The following is a 27,327-nucleotide window of genomic DNA, read 5'->3' on the forward strand; positions in this document are numbered from 1 at the left end:
GGGAGCTCGAGAACTTAACACAATATGCAGTGAGCGCCCCCTAGTGGTGCCAGCTGGCAGCCAGAGTTTTATGGATTAACTCTACCTCTGTGCAGTGGGTTTGGAGCTCTGTATCAGATAGAAATGGGGATATGCCTTTTGTCGGTTTATAGGAATCATTCTGAAAACTTTTCCCTTACTACATCTATGGAAAGTTGAAGCTTTTTCTCTGTCAGTTATTTACAGGCAGTATGAAGAAGAACAACAAAGGATGAGTCTGGGGAGGAGATTGTGCCGGTACCTGCAGTGATTAGGAAGCCGATTGATCCTGATTGATTCACTTTCATCTGTGATTTATGGTGTTTAGAATGATAATGCAAATAGCGGGTTCTGGAGCCACATTAAAGGGTCTGTGCTGACCGGTCGCTGCGTGTTATCTGCACACAGCTAAAGGGGTCATAAGGATATTTACCAGAAACTTCTAGAAGATTCCAGAAACTAATATAAGCAATGTGGGCTGGACTCAGAGAGAGGGAATGATCCGGATGAACACAATCTGCAGACGTGAGCGGCCCGAGGTTTACATTGGCTGTTGAAAAGTAGCTTCATACACACACATATACATTATATATATATATATATATATATATATATATATATATATATATATATATATATATATATATATATATATATATACACACTCAAACACAGGCACACACACACACATATATACCGTATATATATACTTTAGCAGGCTCCCAGGTTCATGTGCACGAATCTAGCTATTTTATGTCTGCGTAAAAATAGTTACAAATATATACATAAAAATAAATATTTATACAAACTGCACAGTGAAATGAAATAAACATATAATACACAATCACATAATACACACTTCATACAGACCCTCATATACAGATATATTAGCATATGTGCAGACATACACAACATATACACTCACACACGTCTATATACATTATGAAAACCACCTATCTACAGTATATACACCTACATATATACAGGACTATTTACATACGCACACCCTATACACACACATCTGTGCACACATATACATGCCATATACATTTATCCATACGGCTCCTCTCTGTCTGTGATTTCAGCATCATTCCTTTCCCCTCCCGAGTTTTGCGATTGTAACAACTTGTTTCCATTTTGCTACGTGTGTGATATAATTGATACATTTTTTCACCAGGATGGATTGTCAGATCTCCGCTCCTCTAGAGGAGTATTCAGATCAATTCACTGTTGTGGCTTAAAGGATATTGACACCTTCGGGGACTTGTTGTTTGACTTTTGACTAAATCAGGTTCTTTAAAATTGGACATTGCTGGATGTAGAAGGAGTTCAGTGAGAATCCATCAGTGAGCTCTTTCTGAGTTGCTCTCAGATTTACCACTCTCCAATGCTATCGTTCAGCTTAGAAATAAACTGATTTATGCCCACGTCACAGTTCAGCCCAAGGTTAGTGCTCTGCGATCATAAATCAGCTGAGAGCAGCTCTGAAAAACACAGAAAATAAAAAGTTATTATCTCCCTGGCAGAACGAGCTCTGATAGTTATTAACTCATCCTGCAGAGTGAATGGAAACAAAGATTCTATAAAAGCCAAAAATGAAATCTTAATAAAAAAAATAACTTTAGCCCAAAATACATGTAGTATTTTAAGTAAAAAAAATAGTCCCCAATGCCATATATGTCTTTTAAAGCAAAGGGGTTACGGGGGCCATTGGTGTTTGCACCCACCAGTGCGATCAGCCTCACCCCATGGGCAGTGGTGGAGCCGGTGTCGTCCATGACTGCAGTCTCCAGGAGTACAGTGATACCAAAGAGTATGTCATTCTTCTATGCAAAAATCCAAGCTGCCGCCTCTGTGCAGGGAATAGACGCGACCACAGAGGACATTGTCCATCAAAAATAACATATATTTCTTATTCTACCACTCCAGTTTCCTGCACATACTGGAAACCAGTAATACTCCATATACAATGTACCTGGAAGGCGAATCTAGTGACCCGATACAAATCATTTCCGCCTCGTCCCAATAAATTCCTGGACGAGAGTCTCCTACTCTGATAAATCTTCCATATTTGTTATATGTTTCTAGGATAGATGGGAGTTAATCCAAATCAGGGACCATAAATGCTCCTAAAGGGGCTGACGCTCGGCCCTTCATGGCCCCGTGGGGCACATGTATCTCTGTGTATTACTACGGGAGGTGTTAGTGCATTTCTGAGTAGATCTGTCATTCAGGAGTCCAGGAAAGTTGGGTGACAACCAGATTGGAATTTATAATGGCGACCATATTGGCTTTCAGCTAAACACATACACATAGAAGCCAAAAGTGTCTCAGCCGGACAGAAGGGGTAACTCGAGGGCTCAAGGACTGGGTGGATTCCTCCTAGAGTGGGATTTCCACTCCTGCAATATAATATCAATTGCATAAAATACAATTCCTTAAAGATCAAGTCCGGATATCCCTAGACCCGGGGGTGCACTACGAAATATTGCAGTCCCTGCTTGTTCAGTGTCTGCACAAAGCATGTGAGTAACATTGTAGACGCGCTCCTCATCTCGGGGGGAGCTAATAAAGCACTGGATCCCCTCCTCCGTGATCGGCATGATCCCATATGCTGCAGACCATGATCTTCTATAGAATTGATTCTTAATATAAGAACATTCTCTTTTACTTCTGATCCTGGCCTAAGCAGCTCGTCTTTATACGGAGAGTCCGTCATGTAACAGTGAGGAATAATGGTCGGATAATGCACAATGTAACCAGCGATGGGGAAGAGGAAACACGTTATCCGGAATGTATCAATGTTACAAAGAATCCTCCGCCATCAGTGTCCGTTATTCTCCCGGGAGCTACAAGGCGGCATCAGGGTCGATGCCTCGTGATTGCGCTGGAGGGTTCTCTCCCCCCCTGCAAGGAGTGAAAAACATTTACAAAACTGGAAAAAAGAAGGAAATAAAAAACTGCAAAAAACGTGAAAATAGGAACCAGATGATATAGAAAGCGAGTCTGTCAGATAAAATATTCCCTCCTGCACTCGCTGACCGTGTTCTGTGCGTCCATCTCCTTCCGGAAGGGATAGTCCATGCCGCCCGGATATTCCTTCTCTTTGCTTTGACTTTTTCCATGACTTTTTTTGTGTTGGCGAAGAATTTTTATCATTATCGCCGCAATGCAAAAAATGATGAATATTGTAACAGCGATGACACCTAGAGAGAAACAGACGATGAACAGGTCACTCCACAACTGCGAGCTTCACCCGGGTGCTAAAACTTATGCAATGTGGAAACATTTGGTAATTGTATCTGAACGACCTTCCCGCACGGCTCTTTAGCTAAGTCGGGCCCGATACATCATTTGCATCCTTTTTTATATGACTTTTTGGGTCTGATCCATTATTTCATTGGTGTCTATTTTTTGTCTGATTTTTCCAGTTTTTTTGCAGGTGATTTTTTTGTTTTGTTCTAATTTCATTATATTGATACTATTTTGAAGTCCATTTTCTTGCTTTTTTCTTGGTTTACAATTATAGACACATGAACTTGTAAGAAGAGTTGAAAGAACCCGGTTTAGTGTTCAGAGTTCCGGGAGAGAGGGGGGAGGCTGAAATAGAGGGGGGAAGGATGAGAAGGAGAAAGAGGGGTGGAGAGAGGGAGAAGAGAAGAAGGGGGAGAGGAGGAGAGGGGGCGGAGAGAGAGGGGGAGAGTGGGAGAGGAGGAGGGCGTAGAGAGTGAGAGTAGGAGAGGGCGGAGAGAGGGGGCGGAGAGGGAAAGAGGGGGAGGGAGAGTGGGAGAGGAGGAGATAGGGGGCGTAGAGAGGGAGAGTGGCAGAGGGGGCGGAGCGAGAAGGGAAGGGAGAGGGGGCAGAGAGAGGGGGAGGGAGAGTGGGAGAGGGAGGAGAAGGGGGGAGAGAGGAGGTGGGTGATGGGGAGAAGAAGGGAGAGAGGGGAGGCAAGGGGGAGGAGATGAGAAGAGGGGGCAGAGAGAGGGGAATGGAGAAAGGTGGGGCAAGGGGTGAGAGAGGTGGAGAAAGAGGGAGAAGAGGGGGGAGAAGAAGGGAGAAGAGAGAGGGGGAAGGAGGTGAGATGAGGGGAGAAGTGGGGCAAGGGGCGATAGAGGAGGAGAGAGGGCAGAGAGAGAGGGGAGAAGAGGGGAAGAGGGGGGTGGAGAGGGGAGGGAGAGTGTGAGAGAGGCAGAGGGAGGAAGATAGGGGGTGGGGAGAGGGAAGGAGGTGAGAAGGGGTAGAAGGCCAGAGAGGGGCAAGGTGCGAGAGGGAGAGGAGAGTAGAGAGGGGGAGAGAGACTCCCTTGCCTTTACTACGACCATTTTAATGACTATTTTACTGCAACAAAGTTCTTGTCCCCATTGAATTAAATTGGATTTTTCAGGTAGAGTTTTGGCACTCGAAAGGAACTTTGGACAGAAGTCCAGTTGAACCTGAACATCCCCGGGGCCGCCCATTCCTATTCGTAGGCACTGCGCATATTTGGCCATGACTCTAGACTGCTGCGGTGGCCGTTAACATAGACAATGAGCATTCAACTATAGGATTCAAATCCCTCTGATCTTGATGATGGAGCGGGGCCATTACTGATATTGTGACAACCCCTTTGATGCAGTTGACAAAAAATACAACTGAAGTAATGACTTAGTGATGGCTTATACCCTACTTCTCACAGCTGAGGGTCTGCTGCAATTAACTCCAGTCTAGACAGTCTCTGAGATCAGGAGAAACTACAGACAATAATAGGGGACATCAAATGTGCAGAGAATAACTTCTATCCGCAAATCAAATTTCCCTGCAAAAATCCATGTGAACAAATGAATTAGAACAGTACCGTATCCGCTCCTCTCTAGTTGGGACGTCATCCCGTATATAATGGAGCAGGTTTAAATATTGAATCATTTCTATTCCCAAATCACTTAAAATGAGCCAGAACTGGAGAGCGGTGGGTCCAGACGGGGTCATTTGCGATATCTGTGGACATGGCCCCCCGTAGTCTCCCATTACCTCCGATAACGGCAGGACCACTTCTCATTTCATTAGTCAGAGGCTCCCGATCATCTTTCTTCCCAAAGGGGTCTGGAGGAACAAAATTTGTAGATTCAGGAAAAGATTCACGAAAAGAAAGATTGAAAATGTTTGAGTAGGTGGAAATGATTGACTGGATACAATTCTGCTGCGAGAGGAGGAGAAGGAGCTGCTCCATTCACAATCTGGACACAGAACTAATAGTCACTGCAGAATGCAGACACATCCGTCTGCTCATTGTCGATCATGATGGGAGGAGGAAGCTGCTACAGTCACAAAATGGATGGAGAACAGAGGACTCTCGCAGAAAACATTCAAACATAACGAGGGGGAAATACTTTAAGAGTTTTGTTCTTTTTGTTCTGTATGCGACCCACAGAGCTGACCACTTACCTGAAGAGGAGTAGGTGGTGGTGATGGTACTGAGGTCACTTTCAGAGATGGATCTACAGCTACATTCTGTCAGAGAACCAGTGACCGTAACTGGGGCCAGACTGGAGTGTCGCAGCGCTGCTTTAAGGGGAGCCACTTGGTTGTACTGGACAGAAGACAGACATCCAAGAAAGCCCATCGAGTTCATGCTGAAGATTTCTGGATCAAGCCCTGGACTATCTGCAGGTAGAATAACACAGATTAGATGGCGGTAATAATGATGGCGGATGGTATCCACTCATATCTGAATGCTCACTCGAACCATGGAGAACCCCTCCTGTCTCACACAATCCTTCTGTTCGATTATCGGCCACCTCTCTACTGCTCTCTGATGAAATCCTATTGTAATCAACGTTATTGTGAAATGTCTAACAAAATAAAAATATAACACAGGAAAGAATAATAGAGAAAGAGATCCTTAGTCCAGAGGAAAAGCGAGAGATCCTCAAGCCCAGGGAACAAGTGAGAGATCCTGAGTCCAGAGAACAAGCGAGAGATCCTCAAGCCCAGGGAACAAGTGAGAGATCCTGAGTCCAGAGAACAAGCGAGAGATCCTCAAGCCCAGGGAACAAGTGAGAGATCCTGAGTCCAGAGAAAAAGTGCGACATTCACAAGCCCAGAGGACAAGCAAGAGATTTCCAAGCCCAGAGGACGAGTGAGAGATCCTGAGTCCAGAGAAAAAGTGCGACATTCACAAGCCCAGAGGACAAGCAAGAGATTTCCAAGCCCAGAGGACAAGTGAGAGATCCAGAGTTTAGAGAACAAGTGAGAGATCCTCAAGCCCAGGGAACAAATGATCCCGAGTCCAGAGAACAAGTGAGAGATCCCGAGTCCAGAGAACAATCGAGAGAACTCCAAGGCTGGTGCACAAGCGAAAAATCCCCAAGCCCAGAGAAACAAGTAAGAGATCTTGAGCCCAGAAAATAAGTGAAAGATCCATGAACCCAAGAACAAGCAAGAGATCCCCGAGCTTCACCTTAATTCTTCTTTAACCATTCCTTTGCAGAACAACTTGTGGTTTTGGGTTGTTGTCTTGCTGCATGACTCTCGTTCTATTGAGATTCGGCTCATTGATCAATGTTTGGACATTTTCCTTCAAATTTGCTGGTATAATTCATAACGTGTTGGTCCATTAATGATAGCGGCTTTCTTGCCCAGATGCGGAAACTACACCCAAACCATGATGCTACTCCCACCATGCTTCACAGATGTTTGAGGTTTTTACGCTTGAATATAATTTTCCTTTCTCCAAACATCAAGCTTCTCGTTTAAAACAAAAAGCTCTATGTTGGTATCATCCATTCACAAAACATTGTCCCAGTAGCCTTCTGGTCTGTCCAGCTGATCTTTAGCAAACTACAGATGGGTAGCAATGTTGTTTTTGGAGAGCAATGTCTTTCTCTTTGCAATTCTGCTTTTCATGCCAGTGTTGTTCAATGACTTCCTGAAGGTGAACTCAAGAACATTAACATTAGCTAACGTAAGAGAAGCCTTTAGTTGCCTAGAGGTTAACTTGGGTTCCTTTGTAACCTTGCAGACTATTATACACCTTGCTTTTGGAGTGATCTTTGTTGGTTGACCACTGGGGAAGGTATTCATGGTCTTGAATTTTCTCCATTTGTACACTATCTGTCTGACTGTGAATTTTTTGTTTGTAACTTTTTCAAGCCTGATAGACATCCCCCAACTCTTCTGAATGGCTTGGAAATTTCCATTGTTACATTTCCACAAAAGTGTTGCAAAGATCAGACGTTGATAGATCCCTGTTTGGAAATGAAACAGGTCACCCACTCACACCTGATTGCCGTCCCATTGATTGAAAAAAATGGACTTTAATTTCACCTTTAAATTATCTGCTAATCATAAAGCTTCACATACTTTTGCCATTCATAAACATGTGATGTATTGTTTTCCTCATTTAGAAAGTGACAAAGTCAAATATTTTTTACCTTGTTTGCTTCTTTTTGGTTCTTTATCAACTTTTACGACTTGTGTGAAAATCTGATGTAATTTTAGGTCAAATTTAGGCAGAAGTATGGGAAATTTTGAAAGGTTCACAAACTTTTTCATGCACCGCTGTAGAGGTGATATGGCTGGATATTACAGAAGTAAAGAATGATCGGTAGGAAGATAGTGCAATGTGTGTGGCGAGGACGTCCCGTAAGACGCTGCTAATTCCGAGATATTTGTTTTCTCGTGGAAACTTCCCATACAGATGGCAGAAAATCTGCATTTTGAGACCTAAAATAGGCCGAGGAGAATAAAACGTCGCTTCTCGTTTACCCACAATGTCCATGAGAACCAATTACAAGATTGTAATATATTATTTAGGGGCACGATACAGAGAGCAGCAAGTCAACAGAAATGAGAGCAGTAATCTGAGAGCAGATCGTGAACCCGATGATCCTGAACCCGATCTTACAGGATAAAACATTTCTACCATCTATAAAAGAAAAAGAAAAATTATTGATACAATGTCTCACCTCGAACCTTCCCCAATGTCAGAGACTTAATGGCTCTGAAGTAAACGTCTGATGAGAAGTTTTGCTTTTTCTTAATTGTCTTGTCAATCTAAAATAAAAAAAAAGACATCTTAGGTTTGAGCAACAATGACTTTTCTTTCTCTTTGTTTTTAGAGCTTTATTCTATCTCAAGGCCTGATTCATTATTGCATGTGTTCTCTTTTTGTTTCATTGTTCCAGGGTTCAGGCTGTTCCGTTTTGTGCTTTGCACTAAATCCTTCTTTTAAGTTGAGCCTATTTTGAAGTGAATTTATTACTTGTTGCTCTGTCTTTTTTTTCTTCGTTACTGTGACTGTGTTTTTTTGTAACCCAGATGTTTGCTGCAGTTTCATTCAAAGAGACTTTTTAAAAAGTGGCTGATTTTTTGTGTGCAAATTTACCGCCTGGAGAGATTTCTTGTGCAGCAGAAATATTTGTGGAAATGTTAAAGTTGCGCGCAATTTTGTAAAAGATAAAGTGACTCTTCGCTGTAAATGTGTAAAAAAATTAAAAAAAATAAATGGCTCTTTAAGTTTTGCGTTAAATTCATGAACATGTGTGCATCATTTTGAAGAATTTGCTACAATAAATGGCAACGAATACAAGATGATAAGAAGATTAACGTAAAAAAAAAACAAGCACGTGATGAATCAGGAATTCAGTCTTTAGTTTCATCTTCAATCATGGAGTTTGCAGAGTATAATCTGCCGTTCTGCCATTCACACCTACAGTATAAACTAGAGATGATCGAATGTTTTCGAATTTGACAGGTTTGGTGAATTTTTTCTGAGCGCTCTATTCGTGGCGGATACTCTAATTGCTCTTACAAGATGTGTGTAACACCCTGAGCACTCCTAGGACTGTATACAGCCCCTTTCAATACTTAAAATGCAAAAACAGTTTTAGTAATGTCAATGCAAACTCACCATAGAAACAGATGATATAAAACATTTACGGGATAATACTTTCAATATCACAGTGAACTGGCATACTTTTTATGCTTTTAAAATTAAAAAATGGTCCAAAAATGATCACTCTTAGCTATTTATGATCAGTCATACCATTTTGTGCAGAACACCGACTCAAACTGACAGTGTCGCTGTCAGAGGTAACATCATCCTGCTATAACTGAGACTTGTAATAACACAAATATTCCAATGCCCTCATTACGTAAGCAAACAAGGTCAAATGTGGCAAATGCTTGTTAGTACTACTGGCGGAGGGCTGATGCCACTGGTGGTGATACTTCTGCTGCTACTAGTGACTTCCACATTTTTTTTTCTAGCTTTTTTCTCTCTTGCACCACACTTTCCATTTGTCTTTGCCACTTTTTCTGTTACCATAGAATTTGTACATTAAAATTAACTTTTAGCAATCTTTCAACCCAAATTATTTAACTCTTGCTAAAAAGGACATATTAAATGCTAGATAGGTAGGTCCATGTACTGAAAGCAAAATGTACAGGAAGGCTGCAGTATAGATATGGCAAGAACAATTGTCAAATAAGACTAGTAAAACCGTAGTGCAAATACTAACTTGCACAAATAAATGTCTAGATAGTTATGTTTTTCTTTATATACTAAAAAACAGCAACGACCATCCCAAAAATCACAAAATAAGAAATGCCAGGTAGGAAAAAACGTCCAAAAAGCCAAACAGTTTTCTGTATTAGTGTGATGTGTATGGACGTAAATTTGACTAGTAAAACAAATGTGCAAAAAAATAAATACATTTTTAGAGACATACACATTTGTAAGGTACGCAGTGGCAAGTTAATGTCAAGATTTGGGAACATTTTGTTTTACTTTATTAAAAATCAATTATTCCTTTCCTTTATAAAAAAAAATAAAAGATTGCACAATCAAGAAATGCAAAAATTACTTCTGACAAGCAAGCACAATGTCTTCATCTGAAACAGAGATTAGATTATTTTTTTTTATGTAAAAACTATTGTGCTATCTTGCTTCTGCTTTCCACTGCATTAAGGCAGAACAAAATGTGTAATTCCAGTGTAGCAGGACAGATGCAGCTTCACTATATCACTGATAAATGACAATGAGTCTAGTACTGCTCCTAGCACCTCTCCAATCTCTCACCCTAGGCATTGAATCTGTGTATTATTCCCAGAATGCTACTTTCATCTTCTTCATTGCTGCAGTTATATAGCTGGAGAATTTTTCCACTGTTTTAGGTCTTTCTCATCTTCTCTTTATTGCTGAACAGTGACAGCCTCTCCCCATCCTGAATCAAGCTAAAATGGATGCTGCAATCCCTGCCTCGGCTTTTATACTGGCTCCAATAATTTTCCTGATTGACTGCACTATACGACATGATGTGATAGCTGAAGGCGTTATGAGGCAGCCCATGTAGATGACCCTAGGTTCATGTCAGCCTTGTGTGGCTGATGTAATCTTCTGTAATGTGTGAAAAACAAGATTTTGGGGGGGCGATTTGCGCAAATCAAATGGATTCGATCATCTCTAGTACAAACCTCTATAAGAAAGTGTTTGAGTTTCATTATAATTGGGTCAGACACTGCAATAACATCATATAATGAGCAACATTGTGCAGATTAATAAAACCTCGCACACAGCGGAGCAACACTGCAACAGTGCGAGACGCCTGAGGAATAACCACTGCAATGTTTTACTAGGATTATATAAAGGGAGCAAAGATCTAATATTATTATGTCATTTCTTTACCAACAGGGAAGATAATTCGCTTTTTTCACATTCCCAGTAAGAATTCCTTTGATTCTAGGCACACAGTGAATAACATGCGCTGAGTTACTGGATGATCTGGATTATTAGACGTTTATACAAAAGTAAAGAAATTAGCACAAAAGAAAATGTTTCCATCTAATGAGAAGAATCTTCTCATGTTCTTCAGACATCGGCACTTGTGAACGGTGACTGTACCTGAATGGTTAATTCACGTCCTTCTCTGCTGATCTTCACCTGGTGAAGTCTTCGATTGTTCAGTCTCTCAGAGTCTACGGTGAAAGCAAAAGATCCTTCTCTGCTGAATTTGTATTTAACTTGTAAACTTCCTGGAAAACAAAAGAAAAAGAAAGTCATGAAAATCCTAGCAAAATAATACATACATACTGAATCCATCCACCAGCAGAATAGTGAGTGCAGCTCTGGAGTATATTACAGGATGTAACTCAGGATCAGTAATGTAATGTATGTACACAGTGACTGCACCAGCAGAATAGTGAGTGCAGCTCTGGGGTATAATACAGGAGGTAACTCAGGATCAGTAATGTAATGTATGTACACAGTGACAGCACCAGCAGAATAGTGAGTGCAGCTCTGGGGTATAATACAGGATGTAACTCAGGATCAGTAATGTAATGTATGTACACAGTGACTGCACCAGCAGAATAGTGAGTGCAGCTCTGGTGTATAATACAGGAGGTAACTCAGGATCAGTAATGTAATGTATGTACACAGTGACTGCACCAGCAGAATAGTGAGTGCAGCTCTGGGGTATAATACAGGATGTAACTCAGGATCAGTAATGTAATGTATGTACACAGTAACTGCACCAGCAGAATAGTGAGTGCAGCTCTGGGGTATAATACAGGATGTAACTCAGGATCAGTAATGTAATGTATGTACATAGTGACTACACCAGTAGAATAGTGAGTGCAGCTCTGGAGTATAATACAGGATGTAACTCAGGATCAGTAATGTAATGTATGTACACAGTGACTGCACCAGCAGAATAGTGAGTGCAGCTCTGGGGTATAATACAGGATGTATCTCAGGATCAGTAATGTAATGTATGTACACAGTGACTGCACCAGGAGAATGGTGAGTGCAGCTCTGGGGTATAATACAGGAGGTAACTCAGGATCAGTAATGTAATGTATGTACACAGTGACTGCACCAGCAGAATAGTAAGTGCAGCTCTGGGGTATAATACAGGATGTAACTCAGGATCAGTAATGTAATGTATGTACACAGTGACTGCACCAGCAGAATAGTGAGTGCAGCTCTGGAGTATAATACAGGATGTATCTCAGGATCAGTAATGTAATGTATGTACACAGTGATTGCACCAGCAGAATAGTGAGTGCAGCTCTGGGGTATAATACAGGGTGTAACTCAGGATCAGTAATGTATGTACACAGTGATTGCACCAGCAGAATAGTGAGTGCAGCTCTGGGGTATAATACAGGGTGTAACTCAGGATCAGTAATGTATGTACACAGTGATTGCACCAGCAGAATAGTGAGTGCAGCTCTGGGGTATAATACAGGGTGTAACTCAGGATCAGTAATGTATGTACACAGTGACTGCACCAGCAGAATAGTGAGTGCAGCTCTGGGGTATAATACAGGATGTATCTCAGGATCAGTAATGTAATGTATGTACACAGTGACTGCACCAGCAGAATAGTGAGTGCAGCTCTGGAGTATAATACAGGATGTAACTCAGGATCAGTAATGTAATGTATGTACACAGTGACTGCACCAGCAGAATAGTGAGTGCAGCTCTGGGGTATAATACAGGATATAACTCAGGATCAGCAATGTAATGTATGTACACAGTGACTGCACCAGCAGAATAGTGAGTGCAGCTCTGGGGTATAATACAGGATGTAACTCAGGATCAGTAATGTAATGTATGTACACAGTGACTGCACCAGCAGAATAGTGAGTGCAGCTCTGGAGAATAGTAATTAGGGTAACTCAGGATCAGGATCAGTAATATAATGTAAGCATGGCACTGACTCATTTTCGGTCTGTGACTCCTCCATGAATTATCCTGCGGATCCTCTAGATGTTTACAGTGATTTACATTTTATAATTATGTTGTGTTTCTTGCTCCGTTCACCTCAGTTTCTGCATTTACGATTACAATCATTTCTCCTCAGTGCTTCGTGTTGCTGGCCCTCAGATCACTGGACCTTATTTGTAGAGTCACCTATGTGACAATGTAATTCTCAGAACTGTGAATGAAGCTCTGGAGGTCACCGGTTTGTTCTTCTTGCATATCAATAGGAATCCATTCATTAATGCAGAGAAGGTCCTGGGATCTATAATGGGCAGTTTTGGATGTTTTTTGTGCACATGATGATCCAGTCGTCCCGGACTCTATTTTTATGAGGCTCAAATATAGAAATGCGGTAATATTATATAAAACTCATTGTTTTTATTTATTAATTTCCTTTTCTCATCAACTTTGAGGAAGAAATAAAAAGCAGGAAAATGTTTCATCTTCTGAGATTTACTGTAGATTGAATTGTGTGATTTACATTTGCGGGTTGTATTTCTCCGTAATTACACGTCTGCAGGTGATTTACGTTCTCCAGTGATTTCCACGGGTGACGATCAATCATTGGATCACAGAGACGCCATGATGTAATTATCCGTTACTGTATCGCTGTATTCGCTCCGTCCTTATTGTTGCAGTTAAATCACCGCTTGTCTCATTTGCCTCCGCTGCGTGCAGAGGGGCGTCCAAAAACTCCCAATAAAAAGAGGTTTTTGGGTTATTTTTGAGATTTTAATGTTTCCTAATTAATTTATATCTGAGCCGGTCGTATTTACCACATGAGGTCTCCGCATTGTAGTGATGTAATTATGGTTTACAGCTTGTGTGAATTTCCCTTATAAATTACTTTGTTCATTTTACTGTGTGTTCCTGTTGGCTTTAGTTTAGGTTTTGTTATTTTATTTTGTACACATGGCAGAACTTGGGTTTTCCATGCTGCACCTCTGTGTGGCTCTCACCAACCTGAGATCCCGTCTTATGGAGAGCGCCGTGCCCGCAGGACACATCGGGTCTCCAGAGCCCTTTTCTTCCTCTATAGTGCAGGCCGTGCGGTCCATGGACAGACCATAATGCCCAATGCCTCATATTCACCGCATTTGTACATCTTTGAACATATATGTGGCATACAGCTGCATCCCTTCCCTTTTATTTTTTTAAAAAGCATACAATGAGCCTTAAATGTCATGTTCATGATCCATGGACCATTAGTTGGTTGCACGGGCATCAGCAGGACAAATGCAAGTGATGGGAACTTAATTTTCTCCAAACCAAGAGTATAATGGCCACAGTAATTGGTAAAGAGCCCACAACCCTCAATGCTCTTATTATTATTATTTATTTATATAGCACCATTAATTCCATGGTGCTGTACATGAGAAAGGGGTTACATACAGGGTTATAGATATCGTTTACAGTAAACAAATTTACAATGACAGACGGGTGCAGAGGGGAGAGGACCCTGCCCTTGCAGACTACATTCTACGGGATAATGGGGAAGAGACAAAGTCGGGGGTGCGGCAGATCTGGTGGTGGTGAGACGGCAGCTCTGGTGGTGGTGAGGCGGCAGCTCGGGTGGTGGTGGTGAGGCGGCAGCTCGGGTGGTGGTGAGACAGCAGCTCTGGTGGTGGTGAGACGGCAGCTCTGGTGGTGGTGAGGCGGCTGCTCTGGTGGTGGTGAGACGGCAGCTCTGGTGGTGGGGAGACTGCAGCTCAGGTGGTGGTGAGGCGGCAGCTCTGGTGGTGGTGGGGCAACAGCTCGGAGGGTGGTGAGATGGCAGCTCGGGTTGTTGGTGAGGCGGCAGCTCAGGTGGTGGTGAGGCGGCAGCTCTGGTGGTGGTGAGGCGGCAGCTCTGGTGGTGGTGAGACAGCAGCTCAGATGTGGTGAGGCGGCAGCTCTGGTGGTGGTGAGGCGGCAGCTCTGGTGGTGGTGAAGCGGCAGCTCGGGTTGTTGGTGAGGCGGCAGCTCGGGTGGTGGTGATGCGGCAGAATGGTTATTGCAGGCTGTAGGCTTTCCTGAAGAGATGGGTTTTCAGGTTCCGTCTGAAGGATCCGAGGGTGGTGGATAATCGGACGTGTTGAGGCGTGGAATTCCAGAGGATGGGGGATATTCGGGAGAAATCTTGGAGGCGTTTGTGTGTTCTTATGTTCCTGTCCCACAGTCTTTGGGTACAGGCTCAGCCACATGCACCGACAACTTTCAGCAGAAGATCCATATGGGTCATATAAACACTCTTTGCCACTTTCGGTGACAACATGACCAAGGCTTCATGGAAAGGATTCCTGTGTAAGAAGTATAAGTTGGAATTTGATTTTTCTAATTGATTTATACAGGACCCCATCATAGTACAGAGGATTTCTGCCCCAGTCACGCTGCATTAGGCTCTTTTGTCTCTACACAGTTTTCTGCAGACATTCAAGACTCAATAGGAGAAACGAGCAATTCTTTTGAAATTTAAATTCAATAGTTTTGAATCATTTTTTTCCCAAAGTTTGCTAATAAATTTGCAGTAAATCTCATAACCTCAAAGTATTTAATTATATTACACGTATAACACTCTAAGGTCTCCAGTGACAATATAAAACTACTTTTCATCTATCTAACGCAAGCACCGCTTTATTAATGTCTAAATGACCTCAACCTATTTAGCTAAGTAAAAAGGGACGGTAACCGGTGGTAAACGACAACCCACTTAACAACACTCTGCGGTATCAGACTTCTTGGGCTACTTGTAAAAATGGTCCAAAAATTATCCCTTTTTGCTTTGAAATGCCTGCCGTACTGGTGCTATACATGGTGCAAACGGAAGAAGCCATGGCTTTCTCACACAAGGATTCCAAAACTATCCCTATCTGAGGATGTATAAGAGATTGCTTTTCACAAGACATCCAAAAATTATTCTTTTATTTAGGGTGACAAAACAGGTGTGATGTTTTGAAATGAAAGAAGCTTCTCATCTAACAGGAAAAAAGAAGGGTAGTTTCTGGCACAATCAACTGGATAAAAACTGTAAGTTTATTGAATCAAGTTAAAAATCCATAAAGGTTTAAAACTGAACACCTGTTGAGGTTTTTAAGTTTTCTGGAATTTTAACGTGATTCATTAAACTTACAGTGTTTATGCCGTTGGTTGTGCTGGAAACTACTCTCATTTTTTTCTCTGTCAATGCAATCACCAGTAGGTACGGCACTCACTGGTTTCTAATTACAGCAACGGATCCATCTATACTACCAGGGTGAACAGCTCCAACCTTCTCCCTCTCCCAAATCGGCTACTCAACTAGTAGTGAAAAAAATTATTTCTTTTTTTGGAATTTGCAGCAGGTTTTCTGTTCTCAAAGTGACACACAAGTCTAGATTTCTGGATTTATCTTCAGTAGCAAAATTAGGACAGATGTTGGGCGGCACGGTGGCTTGGAGGTTAACATTGCAGCCTTGCAGCGCTGGGGTCCTGGGATCAAATCCCACCAAGGACAACATCTGCCAGGAGTTTGTATGTTCTCCCCGTGTTTGCGAGGGTTTCCTCCAGGTTCTCCGGTTTCCTCCCACATTCCAAAGATAGTCCCAAAATTTCAGATCCACTTGTTAATTCTGTATGATTATTTTATTTTACTACTGCAGATGGCGAGGAGCTTGAAATGGTCAAAAATCTGCTCAGTCCCTTAACCACCTTAGACTTTTCCATGTTTGAGTTTCTGTTTTTCGCTCCCCTTCTTACCAGAGCCACAACTTTTTTATTTTTCCATCAATATGGCCATGTGTGGGCTGTTTTTTGTGGGACGAGTTGTACTTTTCAAAGACACCATTGGTTTTGCCATGTAGTTTACTGCAAAATGGTAAAAAAATTCACAGTACGGTGAAATTGCAAAAAAAGTGCAATTCCACAATTGTTTTGTGTTTTGATATTTTACTATGTCCACTAAATGCTAAACTGACCTGTCATTATGATTCTTCAGGTCATTACAAGTTTGTGGATACCAAACATGTATAGCTTCTTTTTTATTTAAGTGGTGAAAACAAAATCCAAAATTTCTTTAAAAAAAAAAAAAGTAACAAAAGTTGCCATTTTCCGAGACCCGTAGCGTCTCCATTTTTCATGATTTGGGGCTGGATGAGGGCTTTTTTTGTGTGTGCCGTACTGTTGTTTTTATTGACACCATTTTGTTGTTGATACAAAATTTTGATCACCCGTTAATGGATTTTAATGCAATGTTGCTGTGACCCAAAAAAACTTAATTCTGGCGTTTTGATATATATATATATTGTGGTGCAGTGACCAATCTTACAGCCAGGGGGCGCTGTGTGTGTGCGCTGCAGGATGCGCTTGGATGTATAAGTGTGGTGGTGGGAGAAAGTCCGGCAGCATTATAAATGGCCGGTATGTGTGTCGCAGAGGAGGACACTCTGCGCTGTCAGTCTAAAGTTATGTTGTGTTCTGGGACCTGTAGTCCCACAAGTAATTGTGTAGTTCTAATGGGAGATTGGCAGGGCTAGTTGTGAGAGATGGGAGGGTCAGACTAGCCACACACACCCACACTCCCACCCAGGGGAGTGGTTACAGGTATGTAATGTGACCAGGGTGTGGGTCACATGGTTCCTGTGTTTGGATCTGAATGGTCCAAGTGCAAGGCCCTGGAAGCCTGTGTTGGAAATCCTGGGAATTCCTGAATAGCATATGGTTGGGCTTTGGCACTGAGTAGCCTGTGTGCTGTAGGTCCTGGACGGTCAGTGTTGGAGGCTCCTGGGAGTGGAGTCGTCCTGGAAGCACTGTGAGACTGTTGACCTGGACAGTCCGTGTTGAGGACCTGGGACTGACGTGGAGTCAACCTGTGGAGCAGGAGCTCCTGAGAGGTAACCCCTGGTATGGGGAAAAGAACTGTGTGCGCTAACATAGGGCAGTTGCTGAACTGCGTAGTCATCTGGTGTCTGGAGAGAGATACCAGTGTGACCACTGAAGGCTATGTAAAGCCGTATGTGATATTCTGATAAACCAAATGGACCATTATGTGTGAAAAACCATGCCTGTATGCGTTAATCCTGTGCCAAGCGAGTGTCCCCCAAGACCCGAAGTAAGGGAAACGCTACAATATATATATATATATATATATATATATATATATATATATATATATATATATATATATATATATATATATATATATATATATATATATATATACACACAACCCCTGGCAAATATTGTGTAATCACTGGCCTTGGAGGATGTTCATTCAGTTGCTTAATTTTGTAGAAAAAAAGCAGATCACAGACATGGCACAAAACTAAAGTCATTTCAAATGGCAACTTTCTGGCTTTAACAAACACTAAAAGAAATCAAGGACAACATTTTTTTGCCAGGGGTTGTGTGTGTGTATATGTATGTATATATATATATATATATATTAGATTTGAAACAATTTTCAGGATGTGCCCTATAAGGAATGGAATAATGTGTTCACACAATGTATCAGAGTTAATCACAAATAACTGGTTCCCTCTGCAGTGTTGTCAGCGAAAGATAATAACATTTTTTAGCGCACAGTTGCAACTCAGATTTAAAAGACTTAGATTTCTTACAGCCGGTGAATGAAACTTTGTCTTTTTCCAAAATAAATGAAATTAATTTTTTATGTGAGATTTCATTCCTGGGGCGATATAATCAAATGAAGTCGTCTCCAGCACAACAGTAATACCGTATATACTGAATAGTTTTATGGGATCCAAATAAACTAATATTGTAGCAGTCACAATTGGACTCTCAGGGCCGCATTCTGCTCCCATCACTCAAACATCTGACTACTCTGCTGACACCAGGGAGAGGAGAGTTATAAGACCCCAGAAGTAAACTAATATTTTCTATGCTGCAAGTAAATTGGTTTGCTACATCTTCACCAGTAGTGGTTGTACCGGAGAGAAACTGTAAAATCAGTCCTGATTATTTGTATATTTATAGGCATGGAAAGAAAAAAACGTACACACTGTACAAGTCAGAGCACATAGTCTGAATAGTGGTCAAAGCTTAGCCTGGAGAATATACAAAGCATAGTCAGGAGTATATGCAAAGCATAGTCAGGAGTATATACAAAGCATAGTCAGGAGTATGTGCAAAGCATAGCCTGGAGTATATGCAAAGCATAGCCTGGAGTATATTCAAAGCATAGACTGGAGAATATGCAAAGCCTGGAGAAAATACAAAGCATAGCCTGGAGAAAATACAAACCACAGCCTGGAGAATATACAAAGCATAGCCTGGAGTATATACAAAGCATAGCCTGGAGCATATGCAAAGCATAGCCTGGAGCATATGCAAAGCATAGCCTGGAGTATATGCAAAGCATAGCCTGGAGCATATCCAAAGCATAGCCTGGAGCATATACAAAGCATAGCCTGGAGCATATACAAAGCATAGCCTAGAGAATATACAAAGCATAGCAAGGAGTATATACAAAGCATAGCCTGGAGAATATACAAATCATAGCAATGAGTATATACAAAGTATAGCCTGGAGAATATACAAAGCATAGCCTGGAGAATATACAAAGCTTAGCCTGGAGAATATACAAAGCATAGCCAGGAGTATATACAAACCATAGCCTGGAGTATATACACTGCTCAAAAAAATAAAGGGAACACTAAAATCGCACATCCTAGATATCACTGAATGAAATATTCCAGCTGTAAATCTTTATTCATTACATAGTGGAATGTGTTGAGAATAGTGATGAGCGAATATACTCATTACTCGAGATTTCCCGAGCCAGCTTGGGTGTCCTCCGAGTGTTTTTTAGTGCTCGGAGATTTAGTTTTCTTCACCGCAGCTGAATGATTTACATCTGTTAGCCAGGCTAAGTACATGTGGGGGTTGCCTAGTTGCTAGGGAATCCCCACATGTAATCAAGCTGGCTAATAGCTGTTAATCATTCAGCTGCGGTGAAGAAAACTAAATCTCCGAGCACTAAAAGACACCCTCGGAGGAAATCTCGAGTAACGAGTATATTCGCTCATCACTAGTTGAGAACAATAAAACCTAAAAATTATCAACGTAAATCGCAACTAATATCCCACGGAGGTCTGGATTTGGAATGATGCTCAAAATCAAAGTGGAAAATTAAGTTACAGGCTAATCCAACTTCAGTGGAAATGCCTCAAGACAAGGAAATGATGCTCAGTAGTGTGTGTGGCCTCCACGTGCCTGTATGACCTCCCTACAATGCCTGGGCATGCTCTTGATGAGGCGGCGGATGGTCTCCTGAGGGATCTCCTCCCAGACCTGGACTAAAGCATCCGCCAACTCCTGGACAGTCTGTGGTGCAACGTGATGTTGGTGGATGGTGCGAGACATGATGTCCCAGATGTGTTCAATCAGTTTAAGGTCTGGGGAACGGGCGGGCCAGTCCATAGCTTCAATGCCTTCATCTTGCACGAACTGCTGATACACTCCAGCCACATGAGGTCTGGCATTGTCCTGCATTAGGAGGAACCCATGGCCAACCGCACCAGCTTATGGTCTCACAAGGGGTCTGAGGATCTCATCTCGGTACCTAATGGCAATCAGGCTACCTCTGGCGAGCACACGGAGGGCTGTACAGCCCTCCAAAGAAATGCCACCCCATACCATTACTGACTAACTGCCAAACCGGTCATGCTGAAGGATGTTGCAGGCAGCAGATCGCTCTCCACGGCGTCTCCAGACTCTGTCACGTCTGTCACATGTGCTCAGTGTGAACCTGCTTTCATCTGTGAAGAGCACAGGGCCCAGTGGCGAATTTGCCAATCCTGGTGTTCTGTGGCAAATGCCAAGCATCCTGCACGGTGTTCGGCTATGAGCACAACCCTCATCTGTGGACGTCGGGCACTCAGACCATCCTCATGGAGTCGGTTTCTAACCGTTTGTGCAGACACATGCACATTTGTGGCCTGCTGGAGGTCATTTTGGCAGTGCTCCTTCTGTTCCTCCTTGCACAAAGGCTGAGGTAGCGGTCCTGCTGCTGGGTTGTTGCCCTCCTATGGCCCCCTCCACGTGTCCTGGTGCACTGGCCTGTCTTCTGGTAGCGCCTCTGGACACTATGCTGACCGACACAGCAAACCTTCTTGCCACAGCTTGCATTGATGTGCCATCCTGGATGAGCTGCTGTCTATTCCATTTGCACAACAGCATGTGAAATTGATTGCCAAACAGTGTTGCTTCCTAAGTGGACAGTTGTAATAATTATAGGGGATAACTCAGGAGACTCTTTGCGTGGAACAAGACAACTACAGGACACAGTTTTATAAGTGGTAAAGTCTATATTATCACACGGTGATTCAAACAGGTGCAGAGAGAAACTCAAGTCCACAACACTTGGTGTAAATATTAAACGCAGCTTAGCAGTCTATAGGAAACTTCAGAGGAAAATGCAATCAAGCAGAAAGTCTATGAAGCACAGTTATTCTTGAGGATACTTGACACAAATAAATCCTTGTCTTAGTCCAAACACAGATAGATAAGCTTATAAGGCAGTTCAAATAATATCTTAGCTCAACCAGGGAGGCCTGGTTAATAGTCTCAGGTTTTTGCAGAGCAGCAAAAGCTTACATGTCCAGCAAATGCAGATGGAAGTAAATACGAGCAGCAGATGAAGGAGGATAACTGGAACTGGTGTATGCAGCAGGAACTCAGAGCAGAGTAGCAGGATCACCACACAGGTTCACAGGAGCAGGTATATAGCCAGGGAGTAATCAGAGGTCAGGAGCTGGATGCAAGGCAGAATACTCTAGCACAGACTGAAGGCTGGGGTGGAGTTTTATAGCAGGAAGACACAGTGCACATGAGACCAAAGACGCCATCTTGGAAAAGGGCAGTAATGCACAAAAGGTAAAAAATGTTCAGAGTCCTGACAACAGTTTGATTTCACAGAAGTTTGATTTACCTGGAGTTTTATTCTGTTGTTTAAGTGTTCCTTTTATTTTTTTGAGCAGTGTACAAAGCATAGCCTGGAGAATATACAAACCATAGCCTGGAGTATATACAAAGCATAGCCTGGAGAATATACAAAGCATAGCCTGGAGAATATACAAAGCATAGCCTGGAGAATATACAAAGCATAGCCTGGAGAATATACAAAGCATAGCCTGGAGAATATACAAAGCATAGCCTGGAGAATATACAAAGCATAGCCTGGAGTATATACAAAGCATAGGCAGGTGTATATACAAAGCATAGCCAGGAGTATATACAAAGCATAGCCAGGAGTATATACAAAGCATAGCCAGGAGTATATACAAAGCATAGCCAGGAGTATATACAAAGCATAGCCTGGAGAATATACAAAGCACAGCCTGGAGAATATACAAAGCACAGCCTGGAGAATATACAAAGCACAGCCTGGAGAATATACAAAGCACAGCCTGGAGAATATACAAAGCACAGCCTGGAGTATATACAAAGCACAGCCTGGAGAATATACAAAGCATATCCTGGAGAATATACAAAGCATATCCTGGAGAATATACAAAGCATAGCCAGGAGTATATACAAAGCATAGCCTGGAGAATATACAAAGCATAGTCAGGAGTATATACAAAGCATAGCCTGGAGAATATACAAAGCACAGCCTGGAGAATATACAAAGCACAGCCTGGAGAATATACAAAGCACAGCCTGGAGAATATACAAAGCACAGCCTGGAGTATATACAAAGCACAGCCTGGAGAATATACAAAGCACAGCCTGGAGAATATACAAAGCACAGCCTGGAGAATATACAAAGCATATCCTGGAGAATATACAAAGCATAGCCAGGAGTATATACAAAGCATAGCCTGGAGAATATACAAAGCATAGTCAGGAGTATATACAAAGCATAGCCTGGAGAATATACAAAGCACAGCCTGGAGAATATACAAAGCATAGTCAGGAGTATATACAAAGCATAGCCTGGAGAATATACAAAGCACAGCCTGGAGAATATACAAAGCACAGCCTGGAGAATATACAAAGCACAGCCTGGAGAATATACAAAGCACAGCCTGGAGAATATACAAAGCACAGCCTGGAGTATATACAAAGCATAGCCTGGAGAATATACAAAGCACAGCCTGGAGAATATACAAAGCACAGCCTGGAGTATATACAAAGCATAGCCTGGAGAATATACAAAGCACAGCCTGGAGAATATACAAAGCATATTCTGGAGAATATACAAAGCATAGCCTGGAGAATATACAAAGCATAGCCTGGAGTATATACAAAGCATAGCCTGGAGAATATACAAAGCATAGTCTGGAGAAAATACAAAGCATAGACTCCTCCCGAAGAAGCATTGCGAAACGCGCGTCGAGGCAGAGGGACGCCAAGGATCTCCATACAGCTGACACTAGGTAATGTTATACTACTCTACTACGGCATAGCATTCAAATGCGCTATATATCATCTTAGGGGTTTTATGTTCATGCCTTGTTTCCTTTACTATAATGGAGCACACTATCGTAGCTTAAACTTAGTTTAATGGTTAGGGGCAATTTGTTCTCATTCCCCATGTTGTGCATTTAGCACTGAGAGTATCTGCATGTGAAACACTGTCGTACCTTTCTGATAGGTGTGTATTTTGTGCATGGCCAATTGGTTGGAGATCTAGCACCTTTTCTTATTTAATATATACAAAGCATAGCCTGTAGTATATACAAAGCATAGCCTGGAGTATATACAAAGCATAGCCTGGAGCATATACAAAGCATAGCCTGGTGTATATACAAAGCATAGCCTGGAGAATACACAAAGCATATTATTATTATTAATATTATTATTATTATTATTATTATTAATACTACTATGCATAACCTGAAGATTATACAAAGCATAGTCCGGCCAGTATACAAAGCACTGTAAAGCATAGTCTAAAGAGAAAACAAAAAGCATTGTCTGGACAGTATTAGAGTTGAGCGACTTTTCCTACTTTTTTTACTTTTTTAGGATCGAGTCGGATTTCGCGAAACCCGACTGTCAAAAGTCGGGTCGGGTCAAATCGGCCGATTATTGCAAAAAGTCGGGGATCCGACTGAAACACGAAACCCAATGCAAGTCAATGGGGAAGCAAAGTCGGCAGTGAGTGGAGGACAGGAAAACAACTACAGTGCCCATTTTAATGCCAAAAACATCCATTCTTGTTACTCAAGCTTGTCAATCTTAATTTACTTTATAATAATAGTTAGGCATTGAAAATTGGGGGTCATTTGGCTAAAGTTGTGGGGGGGGGTAGGGCTGGCTCAAGTTTTTCGTGGGCCCAGGAAACGCAGACTACGTCACGGCGGTGGAGCAGGGAGAGGTAAGTATTTCAACTTTGCAAGTGCTGTGATCCTGTGCAAGCAGGGGGGGGCCCACTCGTTCGCATTGGCACTGGCACAGGGCCCCTCAAAGTACGGCGGTGTTTGATGGCGGGGGCGCCTCCCACCGGCAGAGCCACTTTTGCGTACTATGAGGGGCCCTGTGCCAGTGACGTCGCCAACGAGTATGCCCCTGCCACCTGATGAAGGAACCTGCACTTTCATCTGCACCTTCCTCTTTGTCCCCACGTAAGGTGGTATAGTATGCGGGAAGGGGAACCAGACTTTCAGCAGGGTCAGATTCTGGCTGTGTAGAGTGCAAGGGGAATGTAGTGGTCTGGGTCAATGTACCAGCAGACTCATCTAGCAGTGTCTGGGCAATGGGCAGGATGAGGAGGAAACACAGATATAGGCCCAAAGAATAAAGTAGGCTAAATGCAGTTCAAAATTGGTAACAGGACTAAACAGGCGGCATTGCTTTGTTCAGTGGAGGAAAACTGTAATGAGTGGCAGACACAGTTAGTAGGCCCAAGTAATAAAGTGGGCCAAATGAAGTTCAAAATTGGTAACAGGAGTAAACAGGCAGCACTGCTTTGTTCAGTGGAGGAGAACAACAAGCAGCGGCAGACACCGTTAGTAGGCCCAACCAAACAAGTAGGCCAAATGCAGTTTCATATTTCATATAGGCTGAAAGCCTGAAAATTGACGCTCAGCTTTGTTCAGTGGAGGAGAAAAGCAAGGAGCGACAGACACCGTTAGTAGGCCCAAGCAAACAAGTGGGCCAAATGCAGTTTCATATCTGATATAGGCTGAAAGCCTGAAAATTGAAGCACAGCTTTGTTCAGTGGAGGAGAACAACAACCAGCAGCAGACACCGTCAGTAGGCCCAAGCAAACAAGTAGGCCAAATGCAGTTTCATATCTGATATAGGCTGAAAGCCTGAAAATTGAAGCACAGCTTTGTTCAGTGGAGGAGAAAAGCAAGGAGCGGCAGACACTGTTAGTAGGCCCAAGCAAACAAGTAGGCCAAATATCTGATATAGGCTGAAAGCCTGAAAATTGAAGCACAGCTTTGTTCAGTGGAGGAGAACAACAACTAGTGGCAGACACCGTCAGTAGGCCAAACAAGTAGGCCAAATGCAGTTTCATATCTGATATAGGCTGAAAGCCTGAAAATTGAAGCACAGCTTTGTTCAGTGGAGGACAGCTGTATTGAGTGGCGCAGACAGACACAGGTAGTAGGCCTAAAATAAAAAAAAGTAGGCTAAATGCAGTTTAAAATAGGTTACAGGGGTACACAGGCGGCATTGGTTTGTTCAGCGGAGGACGATTGTAATGAGTGGCGCAGACACACTTAGTAGGCCTAAAATAAAAAAGTAGGCTAGATGCAGTTCAAAACTGGTAACAGGAGTAAACTGGCGGCATAGCTTTGTTCAGTGGAGGACAGCTGTAAGGAGTGGATGACACAGTTAGTAGGCCAAAATAATAAAGTGAGGTAAATGTCTGCCAAAAAAATTGTTCATAAGTAAACAGGTGGCATAGCTAGGTACAGGGGTGGGCTCCTCTGCTGATTAGCAGACAGTGGTAGTAGGCGCAAAGTATTAACTGGTGTAAATGTAGGACAGGGCCCCTGTATATTTTTACTATCATCTATAATTTCAACACATTTTTATTGGCAGTGCCATTGAAGGATTTATCAGCACAGACTACACAGTGGTGGAGCAGGGAGAGGTAAGTATTGCAAGTGGTAGAGCACTGTTCGACCAGGGGGGGGAACACTCTCTCGTGGGCGGCGGTACTGGCACAGGGCCCCTCATATTACGACGGTGTGTCTGACGTTGGGTGTGCACCACCACCGCCAGAGACAGTTCATTGTACTATGAGGGACCCTGTGCCAGTGCCGTCGGCCAAGAGTGGGCACACCCACCTGTCCAGACAAACGGCACTCGCACGGGTGCTTGCGCCAAGTGGTGACCACGGCCCTGTGCGGGGGAGTCAGCCCATTTAGGGAGGTAAAAAAATGGCCTACGGTGGACATTCAGCAGCAACAAATGGAGGAATTGGAGCAGTCGGTAAGAGGAGGCCAAAAGCAAGACATTTTTCAGGAAAGCTACGTGTCAGCAGGGGAAGGTGGGGCAAAATAATTAGAAATCCATGATTGGTTCATTTTCATGAAGGTTAGATCATCAACATTTTGGGTCGCCAGACGAGTCCTTTTTTCGGTCAGTATTGAACCAGCAGCACTGAATACTCTTTCTGATAGCACACTAGCTGCTGGGCAAGCAAGCTCCTGCAACGCATATTCTGCCAATTCAGGCCAGGTGTCTAATTTGGATGCCCAGTAATCAAATGGGAATGACGTGTGAGGGAGAACATCGATAAGGGCGGAAAAGTAGTTTGTACTAATACATTACAGCACACCTCTGTTCGCACAGCCTCTGAAGCATGTGCAGTGTGGAGTTCCACCTTGTTGCAACGTCGATTATTAGGCGGTACTGGGGAAGCTTCAGTGTTCGCTGATGGTTCAGCATACGGCTGGAGTGTACGGGCGACCGGCGGATGTGCGAGCAAAGTCTTCGCACCTTCAGGAGCAGGGATGGTAACCCCGGATTACTTTTCAGGAAGCACTGCACCATCAGGTTCAAGGTGTGAGCCAGGCAAGGAATGTGTTTCAGTTCTGAAAGGGCTATGGCAGTCATAAAATTCCTTCCGTTATCACTGACTACCTTGTCTGCCTCAAGGTGTACACTGCCCAGCCATGACTGAGTTTCTTGCTGCAAGAACTCGGCCAGAACTTCCGCGGTGTGTCTGTTGTTGCCCAAACACTTCATTTCCAACACAGCCTGCTGACGCTTACCACTAGCTGTTCCATAATGGGACACCTTGTGTGCAACACTGGCAGCTGCGGATGGAGTGGTAGGGCGACTGCGCTCTGTGGACGAGCTTTCGCTTCTGGAGGAGGAGGAGGAGGAGGGGTGGCGAACGCCTACTGCCAACTGTTTCCTAGACCGTGGGCTAGGCAGAACTGTCCCACTATGGCTGTCCCCTGTGTACCCTGCATCCACCACATTAACCCAGTGCGCCGTGATGGACACGTAATGTCCCTGGCCATGCCTACTGGTCCATGCATCTGTTGTGAGGTGCACCTTTCTACTGACTGATTGCCTGGGTGCATGGACAATGCGGTCTTTGACATGCTGGTGGAGGGCTGGGATGGCTTTTCTCACAAAGAAGTGTCGACTGGGTAGGTCATAGCGTGGTACTGCGT

General features: G+C 43.0%; 1 protein-coding gene across 1 annotated transcript in view; it reads right to left on the bottom strand.

The window, feature by feature from the left end:
* Positions 1–694: 694 nt before the first annotated feature.
* CNTNAP5 (contactin associated protein family member 5) overlaps positions 695–27,327 on the bottom strand; it is a 251,802-nt gene continuing 225,169 nt past the window's right edge. The window contains exons 20-24 of the mRNA XM_077273262.1: positions 10,898–11,028; positions 7,962–8,049; positions 5,440–5,658; positions 5,026–5,097; positions 695–3,224 (exon numbers count right to left, since the gene is read on the bottom strand). Coding sequence (XP_077129377.1) covers positions 3,028–3,224; positions 5,026–5,097; positions 5,440–5,658; positions 7,962–8,049; positions 10,898–11,028 — 707 coding nt within the window. The 3' untranslated portion in view covers positions 695–3,027. The remainder of the gene's footprint in view (positions 3,225–5,025; positions 5,098–5,439; positions 5,659–7,961; positions 8,050–10,897; positions 11,029–27,327) is intronic.

The sequence above is a fragment of the Ranitomeya variabilis genome, chromosome 7 (genome assembly GCF_051348905.1).
Source record: "Ranitomeya variabilis isolate aRanVar5 chromosome 7, aRanVar5.hap1, whole genome shotgun sequence".
NCBI lineage: Eukaryota > Metazoa > Chordata > Amphibia > Anura > Dendrobatidae > Ranitomeya > Ranitomeya variabilis.